The sequence below is a fragment of the Meles meles genome, chromosome 6 (assembly GCF_922984935.1).
Source record: "Meles meles chromosome 6, mMelMel3.1 paternal haplotype, whole genome shotgun sequence".
Taxonomy (NCBI): Eukaryota; Metazoa; Chordata; class Mammalia; order Carnivora; family Mustelidae; genus Meles; species Meles meles.
Genome location: NC_060071.1, coordinates 111671480 through 111693698, shown reverse-complemented (window position 1 = coordinate 111693698; position 22219 = coordinate 111671480). Strand labels below are relative to the sequence as shown.

The 22219-nt window shown below is 35.1% G+C and overlaps 1 protein-coding gene across 1 annotated transcript in view; it reads left to right on the top strand.

Moving 5' to 3' along the window:
• C6H14orf39 (chromosome 6 C14orf39 homolog) overlaps window positions 1-22219 on the top strand; it is a 53098-nt gene that overhangs the window by 4656 nt on the left and 26223 nt on the right. Inside the window, exons 4-8 of the mRNA XM_046009628.1 lie at window positions 2653-2742; window positions 17503-17690; window positions 17781-17823; window positions 19804-19924; window positions 20882-20979. Coding sequence (XP_045865584.1) covers window positions 2653-2742; window positions 17503-17690; window positions 17781-17823; window positions 19804-19924; window positions 20882-20979 — 540 coding nt within the window. The remainder of the gene's footprint in view (window positions 1-2652; window positions 2743-17502; window positions 17691-17780; window positions 17824-19803; window positions 19925-20881; window positions 20980-22219) is intronic.

Below are 22219 nucleotides of genomic sequence, written 5' to 3'. Positions count from 1 at the left end.
TGACTGAGCCACCCAGGTGCCCCGAGAGTAGAAGGCCTTTGTAAGTGTGTCATCAAAAGTAGAAACTGCCGGGGAATCAATGGATAATTACGACTACACACAAAAAGAAAAATGCCCCCAAATGATGTAAAAGGCAAAAGATAAGGTAGAAAAAATGTCAAGTAAGGGTTAGTTTTTAAACATATAAAGTAGGGGCACCTAGGTTAAGTGAGGGGTTGAGCCTTTGGCTCAGGTCATGATCCCAGGGTCCTGGGATTGACCCCCAAATTGGGCTCTCTGCTCAGCAGTGAGCTTGCTTCTCCCTTTCCCTCTGCTTTTTCTGCCTGCTTGTGCTTGCTTTCTCTGTCTCAAATAAATAAATAAAATCTTTTAACAAAAATAAAAACAATAAAAATATAAAGTACTTGTGGAAACTAATAAGCAAAAGGAAAAGCCCCACTAGAAAAATGGGCAAAGAAAACAGGTAAACATCAACATGTAGAAATATATATTTAACAAACATGTGAACAAATGCCCAGTCTTACTGGTAATCAGACATCCAAATTAAAGCAATAATGAAATGGTCTTTTTGCCTTTAAGTTTTGCAAAAATTAAAAGGAAGATGATATCCTGTGTTGACCAGGGAATAAGTCATTTAATCATGTACACTATAGTAAGGTATGCTGGTGTAAACCTTTTGGGTGACACGTCAGTATATTTTTTTAAAAAGCTTTAAAAATAAGCATGACTTTTGATTAAAAGTTTCCTTTTCTGAGAATTTTTCATAAGGAAATGGGCATTTTCTTAAGGATATAATGTACAGTAGGGTATTTATTTCAGCATTTTTTATGATAGGAAAACATTGAAAAGAACTCTAATGTTCAACATTAAGTGATGGGTTAAATGAATTTTGGTATATGCATGTGAATGAACAGTATCGACCAATAAAATTGTAAGTGTATATTTATTGACACAGAAAGATGTTAGCTTTCTATTGTCATGGAAAGATGTATATTCCAAACTGAAAAATGGAATAAAACAACATTCATAGTATGAAACCAATTTAGTAATTGTGTATTTATATATAATTAGAAATAATCTAGGAATATATACATCAAAATGTTTACAAGGAATAGCTTTTTAGTGAACATGTATTTCTTACAGAATTTTTAGAATACTCAGAATATGTATATGTATAAGCTTTGACTTTTAATTCCATTTTTAGAGAATGTTTTCTAAGGAAATGATTAGAAATTCAGACAAATATTTAAGTAAAAGTTCTATTTACAATAGAAAAACTTAAATTAAGCAAAAATGGTCAACAATATGGGATTGCTTAGATAAATTATGGAATGTGATATATTTATTAAAACCTTTACAATGAATTCTTAGTGACAAGGAAAATGTATATAATTTACAAGCGGGTGCTAAAGGAGGATACATTGTTATATATATGAATATGATCTCAAAGATGTTAAATATTGGGTACCTGGATGGCACAGTCAGTTAAGCATCCAGCTCTTGGTTTCAGCTCGGTGGTGAGATAGAACCCTGCATAGGACTCTGCACTTAGTGCCGAGTCCACTTAAGATTCTCTCTCTGTCTGCCCCTTTCCTAGTCTTTCTCACCACCTCAAATAAATAAACTTTTTAAAAAAGAGTTAAATATATACTTATAACAAAATGTGGAAATAGTTTATTAAAACAATAATGGTAGTTATTATTCAGTGTCGAGAATATGGATGATAATTATTTCCTTACATATGCTTTTCTGTGCTTCCAAAGTGGGCATGTGCACTTTTTGAATCTGAAAATCATATTTGAAAGATTTGGAAAAAGAGCTAGAGGAAATAGTTGAACAACACTTAGAATAGAAGCTCACATGGTATATGCAAATTTTAGATTTTTCATATTTGGTAGCATTTCTCAAGTCTTGAAATAAAACAAAAAATATATAACTGTTCATTTCATTCTTACTATCTGATTTTATAACTCATTTTTGCCTAGTTTCTTTCTAGTTCAGGAGGGTATAGCAACCTGACTTTCTAAGTTTTAAAGGAGGAAAAAACCTCTTTTTATTTCTTTTTCTTTTTTTTTTTTTAATTTTATTTATTTGACAGGTCACAAGTAGGCAGAGAGGTAGGCAGAGAGAGAGGAGGAAGCAGGCTCCCTGCTGAGCAGAGAGCCCGATGTGGGGCTCGATCCCAGGACCCTGGGATCATGACCTGAGCCGAAAGCAGAGGCTTTAACCCACTGAGCCACCCAGGCGCCCCTATTTCTTATTCTAGTTCTTTGAATCCTTATTCCAAAAGAATTTCTTAGTCAAGATGTTAGAAGTATGATGAGAAGGAAGCCTGATGTTGCAGTGTTGCACAGTATATTCTAGAAATACCATAGTAATACATAGACTAGCCATGTAATACTTGCTCCTTCCTTAGTCATGGTTCCACAATGGGTTTTATGTAAAAATTAATGGATATTGGTATTTGAGTATATGTATGATTGCCTAAATCATGGTAGTGGTGATGATGGGAGGTGGGAATATTTTCTTGTTTTAAGATTGTTTTTTCCATGAAGAGCAAGATTCATTTATCTTTAAATAATGAAATTTAATTTTATTATCTCTTACAATTTATCATTCTGAGATTCTAATTACAATATTTTTTTTCTATAGCTGGAAGCCAACATGTGATGTTTTTCATAAGCATGAAGACTATATGCAGGACCAATTTACTATTTGTCAAGAAACTATTGAAAAAGACAAGTACAGTACATACATTAACAGTACATATATTAAGTTTATCAGTTAAATTATTTAATATAATAGGATATGCATAGTAAAAATATTACTTGAAAAATGCAGAAACTTTGTACATTGGGGGAGTTTTTTGTTTTTAAAGTATATCCAGTGTTTTGGACTCTTTGGAGGCCTACCTATTTGTTATAAAGCTCTACCACCCTGGATATGTTTAGTGATGCCCTTAGAAACAATTTATCAATAGGAATTGTTACAGCACAGTGCTTCAACTAATGGTCCTTATAATTGAATTGTTATAGGTAAATATCTGGAGGAATAGTTAGCTATAGAATTAGCTTATGAAAAATTTGGAGTGTTGACTTTTGAAGGGGATTTTATATTAAACTCATTTTCAGAGAGCTAATGTAGTTACATTCTAATGGAGAAAACCATTGTATGGGTTTATTTCATTATGTGTAAAATAATCTCGTTTGGAGGACTAAATGTAATTAGTGAATATAATGGAACAAGGTGAGAGACTTTGTTTTTTGTTTTTTTTAAAGATTTTATTTATTTATTTGCTAGAGAGAATGAGAGTGCACATGCAGGTACAAGCAGGGGAAGTGGCAGGCAGAGGGAGAAGAGGGCTCCCTGCTGAGCAAGGGGCCCAATGCCTGATGCCCTCTACCTGAGTGAAGACAGGTGTTTAACCGACTGAGCCACCCAGGCTCACCAAGAGAGACTTTGAACACATTATACAGCATTATAATTTTGTTTAATTTAAAAAATGAAATGTTTTCATTTTTAACATAATTAGACAAGAGCATGGTTTTTTATATTTTTTGTATTTTCTGTTATCTTTTTTATACTTTAGTTTTATTTTTTTACTACTTCTTCTCCCAGCTTTATTGAGATATAACAGACAAATAACATTGCTTAAGTTTGAGGTCTACAAACATGATGGTTTGATATATCTATATAATTTAAAGTGTCTACCACAATAAATTTAGGAAGGTAGCACATCTGTCACCCTGTATTAGTACTATTTTTTTTGTAGTAAGAACATTTAAGTTTTACTCTCTTAGCAACTTTTGAGTATATAATACACTATTGTTATATTTAATATGCTGTGTATTAAATCCCCAGAACTTACTCACCTTACAACTGGAACTTTGTATCCTTTGGGCAACATCTCCCTATTTCCTCCACTCCTGGCCCCTGGCAACAACCATTCTATTTTCTGTTTCTGTCATTGGACTTTTTTTAGATTTTTACATATAATAAGATTACACTGTATTTGTTTTTCTTTTATTTACTCAGCATGATACTCAAGGTCCATCCATGGTGTCATAAATGGCAGCAGTTCTTTTTTTATGACTAAATAATATTCCTTTGCATATATATATATACACCACATTTTTTAAAAATTATTTTTTAAAGGGTTGAAACTCAGTGCCCAATGTGGGCCTCAAACTCATGACCCTAAAATTGAGTCCCGTGCTCTGCTGAGTGGCCCAGCCAGCTACCCCTATATACCCACTTTAAAAAATTATTACTGAATAATAATTGATGTACAATGTTATATTATTTTCTGGTAGTATATAACATAACGATATATATACATATACACATGTATGTATATATATGGCACATAATGATTTAAAAAATATATCCATTCCTCTGACAATTTTTTAAGAAAAATGTATTTAGAGAGAGAGAGAGAGAGTGCATGAGCAAGCAGAGGGAGAGGGAAAGAGAATCTCAAGCAGATTTCTCACTAAGCTTGGAGGCCGATGTAGGGCTTGATCCCCCAACCAAAGAGATCATGACCTGAGCCGAAATCAAGAGTTGGACACTCAACCAACCGAGCCACTCAGGCATCCCCTCATTTATTTTATAACTGGATGTTTGAACGTCTTAATCTCTTTCTTGTATTCCCCACACCCACTGCATCCCAACCTCGGCAACCACTAGGTTGGTCTCTGTATTTAAGAGTCTGGTTTTTTTGTGTTTTTTTTTCTTTTTTTTTTTCAGATTGCGTATCTAAGTGAAAACACATATTTGCCTTTCCCTCTCTGACTTATTCCAGTCCCATTAGTACCCCTTAGATTTATCCATGTTGTCACAAATAGCAGGACCTCTTTCTTTTTTATGGGTGAGTAGTATTCCATTGTACACATACACTCACGCGCGTGTGTGTGTTTCTCACTTTTTTATCCATTCCTCTGTATATGGACACTTGGGTTGCAAGTATATCTTGGCTATTGTAAACTATTCAGCTGTACACATAGGGGTGCATGTATATATATATATATATTTTTTTTTTTTAATATTTTATTTATTTGACAGAAATCACAACCAGGCAGAGGCAGGCAGAGAGAGAGGAGGAAGCAGGCTCCCCGTGGGGCAGAGAGCCCGATGCGGGGCCCGATCCCAGGACCCTGGGATCATGACCTGAGCCGAAGGCAGAGGCCTTAACCCACTGAGCCATCCAGGCTCCCCTATATTTTTGAATTAATATTTTTGTTTTCTTTGGATAAATATCCAGTAGTGGAATTACTGGATTATATGGTACTTCTATTTTTAATTTTTTGAGGAACTTCCATACTGTTTTCCACAGTAGTTGTACCAATTTATATTCCCACCAGTAGTGCTCAAAGGTTGCTTTTTCTCCACATTCTTACCAATAATTGTTATGTCTTATCTTTTCAATATTAGCTATCCTGACAGATGTGAGGTGGTATTTCTATGGTTTTGATTTGCATTTCCCCAATGATTAGTGATGTTGAGCATCTTTTCATTAACTTTTTGGTCATTTGTATGTTTTTGGAAATATGTTCATACCCTCTGCCCATTTTTAACATGAATTATTAGACTTTTTACTATTCAGTTGTATTGAATTCCTTATATACTTTGGATATTAACACGTTATTGGATATATGGTTTGCAGATTGTTTCTTCCATTCTACAGAATGCTTCTTCATTTTGTTGATTTTTTTTCTTTCTTTCTTTTTTTTTCTTTTTTGATTTTTTTCTGTGCAGAAGCTTTTTTAGTTGAGTGTGGCCTCACTAATTTAGTTTTGCATTTGTTGCTTGTGATTTGGGTATTGTAACCAAAAAAATTGTTGCAAAACCAGTATCAAGGAGCTCTTCCCCTGTTTTCTCCTAGGAGTTTTATGGTTTCAGGCATTGTATTTTAAGCATTTGATCCATTTTAAGTTAATTTTTCTGAGTAGTGTAAGGTAGGGGTCCAGTTTCATTCTTTTACATGTGAATATCCAGTTTTCCCAGCACCGCTTATTGAAGAGACTATCCTTTCTGCACTGAGTATTCTTGGTTCCTTTTCCAACTATCTTTTAAAAAATGTTATTTATTTATTTGATAGACAGAGGTGGGGAGAGCACAGAGGGAAAGTGAGAGGGAGCAGCAGACTCCTGCTGAGCAGGAAGCCCCATGCAGGGCTTGATTCCAAGATCCTGATATCATGACCTAAGCCAAAGGCAGAGACTTAACCTGCTGAGTTACCCATGTGCCCCCTCCTTTTCCAGATATTAGTTGACTGTATATACATGGTTTATTTGTGAGTTCTTGATTCTGTTCCATTGATCTGTGTATCTGTTTTCATGCCAGTATGATAGTATCTTGATTGCTATATCTTTGTAACATAGTTTGAAATCAGGGAGTGTGATGCTTCCAGCTTTGTTCTTGTTTAAGATTGCTTTGGCTACTTGGGGACCTTTGAAGTTGCATACAAATTTTAGTGTTGTTTTTCTATTTCTGTGAAAAATGCTATTGGAATTTTGATAGGGATTGCATTGAATCCAAAGATGTCTTTGGGCAGTATGGACATTATAACAATTCTTCTGATCCATGAGCACAGGATATCTTTCCGTTTATTTGTGTCTTCAGTTTATTTAATCAATGTCTTATAGTATTCAGTGGACAGACCTTTCACCTCCTTGGTTTAATTTATTCCTAAGTATTTTATTGTCTTTGATGCTATTGTTAATGAAATTGTTTTATTTCTTTTTCACATAGCTTATTATTAGTATGTAGAGATGCAACTGATTTTTGTATGTTGATTTTATAGTGCAAAATTTCACTGAGTTTGTTGATTAGTTCTAACAGTTTTCGTGTGGAGTTTTAGAGTTTTTGTAGATAAGATCATGTCATTTTGCAAACAGACCATTTTACTTCTTCCTTTCCTATTTGGATGACTTTATTTCCTTTTCTTACCTAATTTCTCTAGCTAGAATTTCCAGTACTACACTGATTAGGACTGGTGAGAGTGGCACCCTTGTCTTATTGCTGATTTTGAAGGAAAGCATTTAGCTCTTCACCATTGACTGTGATGTTAGTGATGGACTTGTCATAGATGCCCTTTATTATGTTGAAGTATGTTCCTTCTGTACTCAATCTGTTGAGAGTTTTTATCATGAATGTGGGTGTTGAGTTTTGCCGGATGCTTTTTCTGCATCTATTGAGTGAATCATATATTTTTTAAAGATTTTATTTATTTATTTGAGAGAGAGAGCACAAGAAGGGGGAGGGTCAGAGGGAGGAGCAGACTCCCTGTTGAGCAGGAGTTGTGATGTGGGACTCAATCCTGGGATTCCGGGATCATGACTTGAGCCAAAGGCAGTTGCTAAACCAACTGAGCCACCCTGGCGCCCCTGGATCTTATGATTTGTATCCTTCATTCTATTAATGTGAAATAACATGTTTATTGACTTGTGCTCATTGAGCCCATTCTTGCAACCCATGGATAAATCCCACTTGGTCATTGCGTATGATACTTTTAATGTGCTGTTGAGTTTGGTTTGCTAATGTTTTGTTGAGAATTTTTCTGTCTCTATTCCTCAGGAATATTGGCCTGTAGTTTTCTTTTCTTGTAGTGTTCTCATCTGACTTGGTATCAGTGTAATGTTCTTAAAATGAGTTGGAGGGTGTTGACTTCTCTTCTCTTCTCTTCAGAAGAGTTTGAGAAGTATTGGTATTAATTCTTCAAATGTTTGGTACAATTCATCAGTGAAATCCATCTGGTCTTGGATTTTTCTTTGTTGGGAGGTTTGGTTACAACTTCAATCTCATTACTAATAATTGATCTGTGCAGTTTTTCTGTTTCTTCATGACTGAGTCTTGGTAGGTTGCATGTTTCTAGAAATTTAATTCATTTCTTCTGGGTTATCTAATTGTTTGTCTTATTATTGTTCATGGTAGCCTCTTATGACCCTTTGTATTTCTATGGTATAATATCTCCTCTTTCATTTACAATTTTGCTTATTTGGGTTCCTCTTTTTTTTCTTGGTTGATTTAGGTAAGGGTTTGCAAAACCTTTTAATCTTTTCAAAAAACCAACTCTTTGTTTCATTGATTTTTTCCATTGTCTTCCTCTTCTCTATTTTATTTATTTCTGCTCTAATCTTTCTTGTTTGCTTCCTTCTGCCAGCTTCAGGCTTAGATTGTTCTTCCTTAGATTGTTCTAATTCCTGGGTGTAAAGTTAGTTTATTTGAGGTCTTTTTTCTTAATGTAGGCATTTATTGCTATAAATTTCCCTTTTAGAACTTTTCCTGCATCACTTCCTTAGGTTTTGGTATATTATGTTTTCATTTTCATTTGTCTCAAGATACTTCTGATTTCTTCTTTGACCAGTGTTGTTCAGGAGTGTGTTGATTAATTTTCACGTATTTGTGAATTTTTCATTTTCTTCCTGCTGTTAATTTCTAGTGGCTAGAAAATACCCTTGATATAATTTCAGTCTTCTTAAGCTTATTAAGGTGGCTTTGTGGCTCAAGATATGATCTCTCTACTGGAGAGTATTCCATTTGTGCTTAAGAAGAATGTATATTCGTGTGTTGTTAGAGTGAATGTTCTGTATAAGGCTGTTAGTTCCATTTTGTCTACAGTGTTATTCAGGTATGCTGTTTCCTTGTTAATTTCTTTCTGGATGATCTTTCTAATGTTGAAATTGAGGTATTTGAGTCCTCTACCAGTATTGCTTTCTCTCTTCAGTTATGTTAATATTTTCTTTAAATATTCAGGTGGTTTAGTGTTGGTTGCACAGGTGAGTTGATCTTTTTTATCATAGTATTGAGACTTTTCTTTGTTTTTTTCTTTGTATTTTCTGACTGATTTTGACTGAATATCTATATTGTTTGGCATAAGTATAACACCCTTTTCTCTCTTTTGGTTATCATTTGCATGAAATATCTTTTTCCATCCCTTTACTTTCAGCCTCTGTGTGTCCTTAAAGCTAAAGTGAGTTTCTTATAGGTGGCATATTGTTGCTTACTGTTTTTTAAATTTATTCAGCTCTGTATCTTTTGAATTTAGTCTATTTATGTTGAATGTTTTGAATTTAGTCTATTTATGTTGAATGCTTTTTTAAAAAAGATGTATTTATTTATTTTCAAGAGGGAGATAGAGTGTGAGCATGAGAGTAGATGGGCAGAGGGAGAGGGAGAAAACCTTTGGCAGACTCCATGCTGAGCACGGAGCCCAACGTGGGACTTGATCCCACCACCTCGAAATCATGACCTGAGATGAAATCAGGAGTTGGGCACTCAACCAACTGACCCATCTAGGTATCCCTAAAATAATTATTGATAAACAAGGACTTACTATTGTCATTTAGTTAATTGTTTTCCGAGTATTTTTAAAATTCATTTGTTCTATATTCCTCTCTTGTCTTCCTTTGTGATTTGTTTTTCATAGTTCTTTTCTCTTTATCTTTTGTGTATTTACTATAGGTTGTTTTTCACCTGTGGTTACCATGAGGTTAACATGAAACATTTATAAATATAACACTATTTTAAGCTGATATAATGTACCTGCAATTGCATATAAAAACTCTACATTTTTACATCCGCCTCCCCAGATTTTATGTTATTTATGTCATACTTTACATCTTTTTTTTAAAGGGTGGGCATTATATAGGTGTGTGCTTTATTTATTTATCTTAAAGTTCCCTTTATTTGTTTAATACATTTTTAAAAGTAATCTTTACCCCCAACGTGGCGCTTAAACTCATGATTCCAAGATCCAGAATCAGACACTTCACTGACTGAGCCAGCCAGGTGCCCCACTTTACATCTTTTATACTGTGTATCCATTAACAAGTTATTGTAGCTGTATCTGTTTGTTAATATTACTGTTTTTTAACTTTTATACTAAAGATAAAAGTGATTTACAAATTATTAATACATTATTATGGTATTCTGAATTTGATTATATGTTTACCTTTACCAGTGAATTTTGCAGTTTCATATGTTTTCCTGTGGCTACTTAGTGTCATTTCATTTCAACTTGAAAAATTCCTTTTAAAATTTCCTGTAAAGCTCCTCAAAGGATAATGAATTCCCTTAGCATTTGTCTGTCTAGAAATGTCTGTATCTCTCATTCATTTCTGAAGGACAATTTTGCTGGGTGTACTATTCTTGATTTGCCAGTTTTTTGTTTTAGCATTTTGAAAATATGATCTCATTCTCTCCTGGCCCACAAGGTTTCTGCAGAGAAATCTGCTATGAATGTTATAGGGATTCCCTTGTGTGAAGACATATTTTTCTCTTGATGATTTCAACATTCTCTCTTCGTCTTTGACTTTTAATATTTTGATTATAATATACCTTGGAATAATCTTTGGGTTGATCTTGCTTTGGGTCCTTTGAGTTTCCTATACTTGGATGTCTAACTCTTTCCCACGATTTAGTAAGTTTTCAACTATTATTTCTTTAAACAAACTTTCTGCCATGGGACTCCCATGATGCAAATATTTGTTTGCTTGACAGTGTTTTTTGATTCATGTAGGCTTTTTTCATTCTATTTTTTTGTTCCTCTAACTGGCTAATTTCAAATGAACCTATTTCAGATTTGTGAATTCTTTCTTTTGTCAGATCAATTCTGTTGCTGATGCTTTTTGGCATTGTACTTTTCAGCTCTAGGATTTCTTTCTTTTCTTTTCTTTATGATTTTGTTTATTTATTTGAGAGAGAGTAGAGCAAGCAGGAGAAAGCAAGCATGAGTGAGGGTGGGAGGCAGAGGGAGATGGAGAAGTGGACACCCTGCCAAGCTGGGAACCCGATGCAGGCAGGGCTCAATGCCAGGATCATGACCTGAGCTGAAGGCAGACACTTAACTGACTGAGCCACCTGGCTACCCCTAGGACTTTTCTTTGGTTCTTTTTTATGGTTTTTATTTATTAAACTTCTCTTTTTGTTCATCCATTGTTTTCCTGATTTTATTTCCTGAAACTACCCAGATTAGTTGTCTGGGTTCTCTTGCAATTTATTGAATTTCTTGAAAATGATTATTTGAATTCTTTGAAAGGCAAATAGTAGATCTCTATTCCTTTGGGGTTAGTTCTTATAGCTTTACTACTTTCCTTTGGTGGTTTTGTATTTGCCTGGTTCTTTGTGATCTGTATAGCTTTCATTAATGTCTTTGCACTTGAATGAACGAACATCGCTTTCAGTCTTTATAGATTGGTATTGGCAGGTAAAGACCTTTTCCTATTGGTTTCTTAGACTGATGGTTTACCTCTAGAATTGCAGTCATGATGTGTCAGAGTTGGTTTTGAGGCTGTCTTTGTCCCCATTGGGATCTGTGGTTGGTGTGCTTGTTATGAAGGGTTCAGGTAGGTACAATCCTTCTGGTCTCTAGGTGCTTGAGAATGCTTCTAGTACTTCACTCAGTTAGATAGTGCTGGGACAAAGGTCTGCTTCTGGTTCCGCAGTTGGTCTTCAGTCAGCAGGCCTATTACCAAGTATGTGGACTGGTGTGGCTCCCACTTAGGAACCTGGTAGAGTCTGCCTAGTCACTAGATGGATCTGTGGGTGATCAGGAATGGCCCTAGACTGTGGCCAGGAGGGACTGGAACTGAGCCTCTGAGATGTTTCAGGTTACATGTTCAGGTTCCACAGTCATACATTCTGTAGTCCTTGCTCTGAAGGCACGGATAGACATATCTTCGACCAGTTCCCTGGGTAGGCTGGAGTACTCCTTGACTGTAGCCGGAGGGACTGGAGCCAAGTATAGGGCCCTTTTAAGATCTCTAGGGGTACATATAGGAGTACCTATTTTTGGGTTCCAAGGCTGGCAGTTCTGCTGATGGCTTTTGGCTGTGAGAGACCTAGAACCAAGTATATGGCTCTTTAGAATCTACTAGGGTGCAGATAGGAGAGTCTCCCACTGGGAACTAGACCCTTAGTACTGCTGAAAAACTGTGTCTGTAAGGTGGTTGGAACCAAGGATAAGGTCTTTTCAGGATCTTCAGGGGTATGGACATAAGTATCTCCTGCTTGGGTCCCTGTGTGAGCAGGACTCTTTGGTAATTGTGACTGGGATGGGCTAGAGCCCAGTTACAGGGCCCTTTCAGAATCTATAGTCTGAATGATTTTGGCAGGGGCTCCTGGAGTGCAGACATAAGGACTGGAGCTGGTTCATGGTCACTTCAGAGTCTATAACTGGACCAGGGTATGTATGCCTATTATCTGATACTCGGGTGGACGTGACTCCTTCTGGGCCCTTTGATGTATGGTGCTAGTAACAGACCCAAAGCCAAATAGGACTGTAGCAGAGTTCTCAGTGGGTACTGAACTGTTTATAGGTCTGTAACCAGGACCACAGTTAATAATAAGTTACCCACCAGGATGTGAGCCTGCCTTCTCAAAATGACTCTTCTCAGTCTTGGACTACACCAGGATTTCACAGACTTCTACCTGGATCCCAAAGATCCCACAAACACACTTTTGTCCTTGGTTGGATGCTAAATTGTTATTTTTGTTGGGGAAGTGTACATGAGGGATATTTTATTCTGTCATCTTGCTGACATCACTCCAATTTTTGTATTTTAATTAAAAACACACATACGGGGGCGCCTGGGTGGCTCAGTGGGTTAAGCCGCTGCCTTCGGCTCAGGTCATGATCTCAGGGTCCTGGGATCGAGTCCCGCATCGGGCTCTCTGCTCAGCAGGGAGCCTGCTTCCCTCTCTCTCTCTCTCTGCCTGCCTCTCTGCCTTGTTGTGATTTCTCTCTGTCAAATAAATAAATAAAATCTTTAAAAAAAAAAAAAAAAAAAAAAACACACATACGTGGGTGCCTGAGTGGCTCACTCGTAAGCATGTGCCTTTGGCTCAGATCATGATCCCAGGGTCATCGAGCCCTGCTTCGGGTTCCCTGCTCAGCAAGAAGCCTGCTTCTCCCTCTCCACTCCCCCTGCTTGTATTCTCTCTCTCTCTCTCTCTCTCTCTCTCTCTTAAATAAATAAATAAATTCTTAAAAAAAAACTACACATACAAAATCTATACTGTAGTACTTTATATTTAAAGATAGGTCTTAAGAGGAGAAGGTAGGGACCAAAGTAATAGATTTGGACATCAATGGCATTTGAAGTCATAGAGATAGATGATTGCCCAGGGAAGTGTATAGTGCAAAAAGAAGAGAAAGCTAGTATATGCTATCATCCTAATATTAGGCAGAGGATGGAATTGGTAAAAGAGGCTGTTACTTTGTCATTTTTAGACCTTGCTTTAACAAAAAGGATTTGAAATAATTTGTATAATACCATAGTGTTAAAAGAAAACTAAATATAAAAATCAAGGCTATAGGGATATAAGGATAATGTAGGAAGACGAAGCCTTTGATTAGGATAGAAATTCATATTACGTGGTCTTGCACATTTGTTAAATATAGGTACAGATTTGAATTCCTAGTAGTAGTCAAGGCGTTGTAGAAATGTGATCAGTTTGAGATTCAGAGTATTCATTTAAAAAACAATTCAGTTCAAAAGTGGCCCTAACTGGATCCTCCCTGAGTTTTGGGGAGATGAGTTCCCAGAGTAAAGGGCCTTGCACTGAGGGCAGAGTGGGCAGGAGATGCCGTGGACCCTGCTCTTGGGAAGGTTTCTGGCAGATGCCTCCTTACCTGAAGCTTGGAACAGACTCACAGGCAGCAAAGTGAGTTAGTTCAATGGGTGAGTTGAGGTGAGGTAGCCTAACCCAGGGGACCTCATAACCCAATTCAGATTACTTTCTTCCATCCTCTCTTAAAAAAAGGAAGGAAGGAGGGAAGGAGCCCAGCTCAGCTGTTTAAGATAAGCAGAGGTTTTTTCTGCTAATGAGATTTGAGAGAAATTTCTCCCCTGAGTTTTCATAAAAGGGGACTTACGCAACATGGTAGTCAGTTACCTTCTTCAATGGCCTCCCCCAAATAAACACCATACATACATACATACATATAACATATAACTTCTTAGAACATCTCTCAATGCAAGCCAAGGTTGTAAAACATTATTAAAGTGCTTCTATGAGGGGCTAAAACAAAACAGTTTAAATATGTACCTCTCTAATAGTGTTTGTTGTGGATGACTTCTCTTAGGTAACTAAAGGTATTAAAGTGAAAACAGGTCTTTCTTAAACAAACTGCATAGGTTGGTTGAACTGATGACTCAATATCAGACATGTATAGAAGAAAAAGACTCCATTTACTGGTATCATGTGTACTGAAGGAAATAGAGTTACCAGCTTCTTGTTTCTCCTAATCTTCCATTCTAGACATTGAAGTATTGATGGCAACAGGTAAGATAGTCCGACTATGATGGTCTCTGCTGAAGTTCCTATATGGAGTATATAAGAAGAGTGGGTATGAATATATAACATGAATAGGGTAAATGTGGTATTAATTTCATCTGAAACTGGTGACTCAGACTCAGTTTTCTAATAGATATTTCCCTCTTCCCTGCACCATTTCCCCCAAAAGTGAGAGATTAATTAGCAAATGTATATTTAGAGGAATTGGAGTTTGTTTTGGGCTCAAATGTTTTATTTTATGAAAGGGGACAGAGTTTAGTATATCAAACAAATTAAAACATTCAGAAGATTCAGATCTGCTGACCAGTACAATACTGTTATCCTTAGTTTTTTTTTCTCCGTATACAAACATTTATAAAAACTGTTCTTGTTGAGCACTTTTTCATGTGTCTGTTGGCCATCTGGATGTCTTCTTTGCAGAAATGTCTGTTCATGTCCTCTGCCCATTTCTTGATTGGATTGTTTGTTCTTTGGGTGTTGAGTTTGGTAAGTTCCTTAAAATTTTGGATACTAGCCCTTTATCTGATATGTCGTTTGCAAATATCTTCTCCCATTCTGTCAGTTGTCTTTTGGTTTTGTTGACTGTTTCCTTTGCTGTGCAAAAGCTTTTGATCTTGATGAAGTCCCAATAGTTCATCTTTGCCCTTGCTTCCCTTGCCTTTGGCTATATTTCTAGGAAGATGTTGCTGTGGCTGAGGTCGAGGAGGTTGTTGCCTGTGTTCTCCTCAAGGATTTTGATGGATTCCTGTCTCATATTAAGGTCTTTCATCCATTTTGAGTCTATTTTTGTGTGTGGTGTAAGGAAATGGTCCAGTTTCATTCTTCTGCATATGGCTGTCCAGTTTTCCCAACACCATTTCTTGAAGAGGCTGTCTTTTTCCCATCCTGTTTCCAATGGAACAGAATAGAGAGCCCAGAAATAGACCCTCAACTCTATGTTTTCTCAACTGCTAGGATGCAATAATCAGTATAGTATCTTTAAATAAATTTCCCCATATAGTATGTCTTGATTTAGAAAATTTACAGAATTTTGAGGAGCATAAGGACTATGTATTTTTAGAAGATTTTCAATGAATATTATTTCTTGATGCTAAGTATATGATAAGAATTGGGTAAAAAGAGGATCTAGGAATATATTTCCTGTAAGGAACCTGGATTGAACATTTTCATTGCTGTAGATTAGGATAGGCAGATTTTTAAAATTATTATTAAAGGCCAAATAGTAAATATTTTAGGCCTTATGTGTTATACAGTCTCTGCTGATATTCAGCCCTGCTGTTGTAATGCAAGAACAGCTTTAGATGCTATGTAAATGAATTGCTGTGTTCTAATAAAACTTTATTTGTGGATATTATAGCTTGAATTTCATATAATTTTAATGTGTCATGAGATATTATTATTTTGATTTTTTCAATTATTTTAAAACACAAAACTTATTCTTAGCTCACAGGCCATACAAAAACAGGTATAAGGTTGAATTTGGCCCATTGGTTTAAAAAAGTCAAATGAAAAGGATTAATATCCTTTTGTAAGAATTAACTGTCCACTTAAGACTTGTGCCCAAATTGGTGACCATCCACCTCTACCTGAGTTGGACTGGAGGAGCTCTTCCAAACAGTGCTGAAATTTTCTTCATAAAATAGTTATGGTGTATATAAGAATGATTGTGAACCCAGAGCTCTAACACATAAAGCATGACTTCCTATTAAAATGTCAGCTTAGAAAATTGAAAGTTTACAAAGCATAGTTACAGAGGTAGCTGAACTGGGGAGGGTAGAAACTGAAAACCTCAGGGAGGATAGAGATCAGGAAGTCATTGGAAAAAGCAGGTTTTCGTTTTCGTTTTGATTTGTGTTTCCCTGATGATGAGTGATGTTGAGCACCTTTTCATGTATCTGGTGGCCCTCTGTGTATGTTCTTAGGAAAAATGTCTATTCACGTGTTCTGCCCATTTTTAATTGGACTGTTTATTTTTGGATGTTCAGTTTTGCAAGTTCTTTATATATTTTGGATACTAACCCTTTATCAGATATGTCATTTGCAAGTATCTTCTCCCATTCCATAAGTTGCCTTTTAGTTTTTTTGTTTCCTTCATTGTGCAGAAGCTTTTTATTTTGATGAAGTCCCAAATACCAACAACACAAGAAACAGCAGGTGTTGGCAAGGTTGGGGAGAAAGGGGAACCCTCTGCACTGTTGGTGGAAATGTAACCTGGTGCAGCTACTCTGGAAAATGGTATGGAGGTTCCTCAGAAAGTTGAAAATAGAACTCCCCTATGATCCAGCAATTGGACTAGTAGGTATTTACTCAAAGAATACAAAAATACTAAATTAAAGGGATACATGTACCCCAATATTTATTGCAGCATTTTCTACAACAGCCAAATTATGGAAACAACCCAAGTATCCATCAATGGATGGAAGATAAAGAAGATGTGGTACCCATATACAATGGAATATTACTCAGCCATAAGAAAGAAAGAAATTTTGCCATTTGCAATGACATGGATGGAGCTAGAGACTATTATGTTAAGCAAAGAAAATCAGAAAAATACAAATACCATATGATTTCACTTATATGTGGAATTGAAGAAACAAACAAAGAGGGAAAAAAGAGAGAGGGAGGCAAACCAAGAAACAGACTCTTAACTATAGAGAACAAACTGATGGCTACCAGAGGGAAAATAGCTGGGGAGATGGGTTAAGTATATAATGGGGATTAAGGAGTCCACTTGTAAGGAGCACTGGGTGATGAAATCACTATATTGTACACCTGAAACTAGTATTACACTGTATGTTAACTAACTGGGATAAATAAAAACTTAAAAAAAAAAAGTAGGTTCTACAGTATTAACTAAGACGAGAAACAAAAAATCATGGACTTAGACAACTAGATCATTGGTGACCTTGAGAAGGGCAGTTTCTTTTCTTTTCTGGGGGGAGGGCAATTCCTTTGGAATGGTGGGAGTAAAACTGAAGAGGGGTAAGGAATAACTCAGGTAAAGAAGAGAAAGAGTAGAGAGTTGAAAAGTGTAATGAAGTTAAGGAAAATTTGAAAGGTAAAGAGTATTGAGGGAAAGAGGGATAAGTTGGCGTTTGACTTGCCTTTTATGCTTAACTTTTTAGACTTTAATAGGTGACACTTAGAAAGTTTTTAGATATATTCTTGTTATATTGTCATCATTTCTTTTAATTTTAACAGAAAAATGTATCATGGTTATATATGTCAGTATAAAGATGTTTTGAAGCAGTATCAGTTAAAATACTCAGAAACACCCCTTTCACAAGAGTATTATAAGAAGAAAAGAGAACATGAAGAAATTCAAAATAAAGTATTGGCATGTACTGAACAACTAAAAATAAATGAAACTATCTTTATGGAATTTCTAGGTATTAATATTTTTATCATATGTTTAAATAACAGCATCTCTGACATGAAAAGAACAATAAATCAGACTAAAATATGATTTTGTTTTTCAGTGCCTGCTCCTTTTCCATCACTTACTAAATGGACATTGCATATGTATCCACAAAGTATTTTTACCTAGAATTTTTATTAGATAAGTATTATTTCTATATTTTAATTGTTATTATGTTTTACTGGTAAGAATCAAATGGATTTGGGGGTTTTTTTGTTTGTTTAATTAAAAAAAATAGAAGTTACTTTAAAGGTTATCTGGGATTGGTTTTCCTATATGTGCATGTGAAGCGAAGCAAGCAGTTTTAATGAGAATAAAATGGTATATATGTTTGGCTTTAAGTGGTCTATCTTAGCAACCAAACCAATGAAAAAGTCATCTTTCTCTGTCTTACCAAAGAAAGAGTTCCAGTTAAATCTGTTGATTATTACTTGTTAGGTTAGGAAGGTGGTGAGGAGGTGAGTCACAATTAGCTACTCATCTATTAGAAATTGATTTGGTACCTACCTTGTGCCAGGCAGTCCTTGAGAAGTTAGAGAGCTTTTTGTAAGGAGCTCACAGTTTAGGAGGGAAGACAGACACACAAATAAATAATTCTAATACAGTGGCATTTTATTAGATGATTAAGTAATTCTTAATTGGTCTAAGTCTCATCTGTTTGTCCAGGAGATCTTCCCTGATGATGAACTTAGAACTTTAATCCTCTTCCAACCTCTACAATCCTTCATGTGCTTTCCTATCAGATTATAACTCCACTGCTTGTACTAAGTCTTCTTTATCCCTGCATTGTACCTCGCTTCATTCTGCTTCATTCTAAATCATCCTTTTAACTCCTTTGTTGCTTGCTCTCTTCATGTTTAGGTTTTAGCTTAGACTATTTTTAGTTGTTTATTTGCTGCCTCCCTGTGTTGTAACTTCTCAATGGGAAGAGGCAGAGGTTGGATGATGCACGAGGCATAGCAGAAGTTTAGGAGGTTTGATGCAGGAACGGATGAGAAATAAGATTATGTGAGAAACAAGAAAAGGTGATGGAGATAGGGAAAACTGAAGATTAGGATTTAAATACCTGTATCTAAAAATTTTAATTGATATTTTTTATGACAATATAGCATTATAAGTAATATTCATTTGAAATTTTATGTTCTAGCATACATGTTATGTATTTTAAGGCAGAGTATTTCTTCCTCTGCCTTAACTAGACATTTTCTCTAGGATTCTTGTTCACTACCACTATTCTATTAATTTTTAAGTTCTCCTAAATGATTTGTGGAGTAACTTAGGAAATTGTAATAGTTAATAACTATGCAGGATGTCTGTTAACAGCTGAGAAATTCTTGAAATTGGGCATAAATCTAGTTTAAGCGTGAAGCCTAGATAGAAGATCTAGCTGTCTTCTGAGTCCGGCAGCTACTGATGAAACTTATAGAGTAAGAAAAGGGTAATTGGATGGATTTTTGTTTAATTAATCAATCAATTAATATTTTTAAAAGATTTGGTTATTTATTCTTGAGAGGGGAGGGGTAGAGGAAGAGAGAATCCTAAGCAGACACTCTGCTGAGCTCAGAGCCCCACTGTGGGGCTTGATCCCATGGCCCTTGGACCATGACCTGAGCCAAAATCAACAGTCAGACACCCAACTGACTGAGCCACCCAGGTGCCCCAGTTGGATTTTTAAATGTCGACTTTGGAATAAATAAACAATGGAAACACAAGAAGTTAAATTTGGACCTGAATTGATTATGTATTATTAGTCATGCCAGATGACATGATGAACTTGGGTAAAAAAACAAAAGCAAAACAACCACCGTGTGAAATATTTAAATAAAAGAAAAAATTCTAACAAATATTTTACAGGAAGAGTTTTTAAGCTCAATATATAACATAGGTAAGCAATAAGTTATCTTTGTCAGTTTGCCAAATTATTATATTAATGTTGCCTATATTTTCAGATACTGTTATAATATTGCTTATTGCCAATATGGAACATATATAAATAATGTTACATAGTATTAACTATTTCTGATATGGTACATATATTACAAATATAAAATTTACTTGCATAACATAGTTCCTTAACATAAAAGGGCTAACGTGAGATGTAAGACACAAGATATTCTTAAACATGCCAGCGATTATTCCAAAAGTTCATCTGAATTGAAGAAAGAAGTAGATGAAGTGGAAATAGAAATTAATTATTTAAACCAGGTATATATTTTGTAATATATTTCTAATATATGTATTAATGTATAAGTATAATGCTATGTTAGTTGACAGTCTTAGAAGTGATATTTCTAAAGATCCTAAATATGGAGAAAGACTTAGGAAAATCTATTTACCTCAGATTACCTTTGGAGCCAATATGTGTTTTAGGTACAGAGCATATTTACTTACAAGTTTTATGGAATAGTTTAATTTTCTTTGGCAATTGAAAAAAGATTAATTAAAAACAAGACACAGCTTAATAACAGGAATTTAAAGGCACTAAAAGGGCTACAACAGTGTTGTCAAAAAAGAGAACAAGGCAGTAAATTTTTTAAAGAATTTAATTTTGAAAATTTATGGTTTTAATCTTTATAGAACTAAGCTAGAACTAGTTTAGCCCTTAAGATTGATGGTGCATGATAGTTTTCTCAAATACATTTTTATTGTCCTCTACCAAAATGGCTTTCATTGACTGTTTGAGAACCCATCAAAGTCATTTCCAAATTCTGAGAAAAAAATTGAACTGCTAATTTTATGGACTTTTTGTAAATTGTGTTAAAGAAGATATATTTACCATTCATAGGTATAATTTTCCAAATAATGTAAAATCGTTTTAATAATAAGAACAAAATAGATGCTACTTCCTTCAAAATATAGGGTAACTGTGTCTATATATAGGAAATTGATACCTACTTTGCTTCTGACCTTTTTAAAAAAGAAGATGGAAGTTCACTGAATCTAGGTGTGTTAATGGATTTGTAAGGGAAAGTTAAAGGAGTATGAATTATTTTTAATTTTGACCTTGTTTTAACAACTTTCACTAAAAGATAGCTAATGCCACAAAAACATAAATCCTGTGATTATGTAGAAGAAATCATATTCATTAGTTAAGATGAAGCATATGTTCCTTAATGCTTTGTAGATAATTACTTTGTTTTGTTTTGCCATTTTTCTTTTTAGCAGATTGCAAGACTCCATGAAACTAAGAATCTTGGAGAAACTCTGGAAGAAAGCAATAAAAATATAGAGAAGATAAAGGAATTGAAAGAAAAGGATAGGTAAACTTTATTTTTTATAAAGATTTTATTATTTATTTATTTGGAGAGCATGCACAAGCAGGGGGAGGGACAGAGGGAGAAGGAGAGAATCTCAAGCAGACTCCATGCTGAGTGTGGAGCCGAATCCATTAGTCAATCTCACAACCCTGAGATCATGACTTGAGCCAAGATCAAGAGTTGGATGGTCAGCTAACTGAGCCACCCAGGCACCCTTAGGTAAACTTTAAAATGGGATTTTATATGAGCAGTTATTCTGCATCTAAGCATTTGATTCTATATTTTATATTCTATCCCAAGCCACTAGTATTCACATATTTACATGTATATTTATATATACTTTTGTGCAGGCTATTTTCTGCTTATTTCTTGAGAAATACTGATTTTACCCTTAAATATTATAGATTAACATTCAAGTATGCTTGTTATTTAGTAAGGCCAAGGATAATGTATAGAGAGAAATAAGGTAGCAGTAGCACATTTGCTGTTTTATAACCTGTCATTACACATTTCACCCAGTTTTTGATGATGGGTCACCAAGAGGAGTAAAACAGAGGAACAGTGATGGAAATAGCATTGTATTTACCTTTTTATCACCCCTGTCACCAGCTTGACCAGTTCTTGTTTTGCCCCAGGGACTGAAGATGAATTAAAATGCTGCCGAATCTATGGCATCCTATGCTTCCTTGTCTTTCAACCTACTGGTGATAAAATAGACTTCAGTGGTGGAGGCATTAAAAAAAAAGGATTGATTTTATCTGTTATTGTGTGACAGAAAAATAGGTGTATTATAGTTGCTGTTTCTGATAAAATTTCTATTTTTTCTCTTTCTGCCTGTAGCCTTTTAAATTCTTCTTAAATTCATCTCATTAAGTTCCATTGGTATTGTCCTGATTTTTCAACACATTCCTCTCCCCAGTTAATTTCTGAGACCCCACTTCCTTGGATTTAATATTTCCTTGATTCCCCCTCACACTTCTTATAACCATAATAATCTGTCTTTAATTCTGTGAAGAAATTGATTAGAATTTCACTTCATTAGCAACTTTTTAATACTGTAAAAATCCTCTATATTGAGAGGAACTTAATGTAACTGTTTAGTCATTTTCACCCAATTTCTATTTTGATAGTTATTATAAATAACATCATTACTTAAAGTACTTAACTATCAATAACTAAAGTTATTTCTCTAATTTAGGAAAAATTCAATGAGTTTTTTTTCTTCCAGTAAAAAACTTAAAAG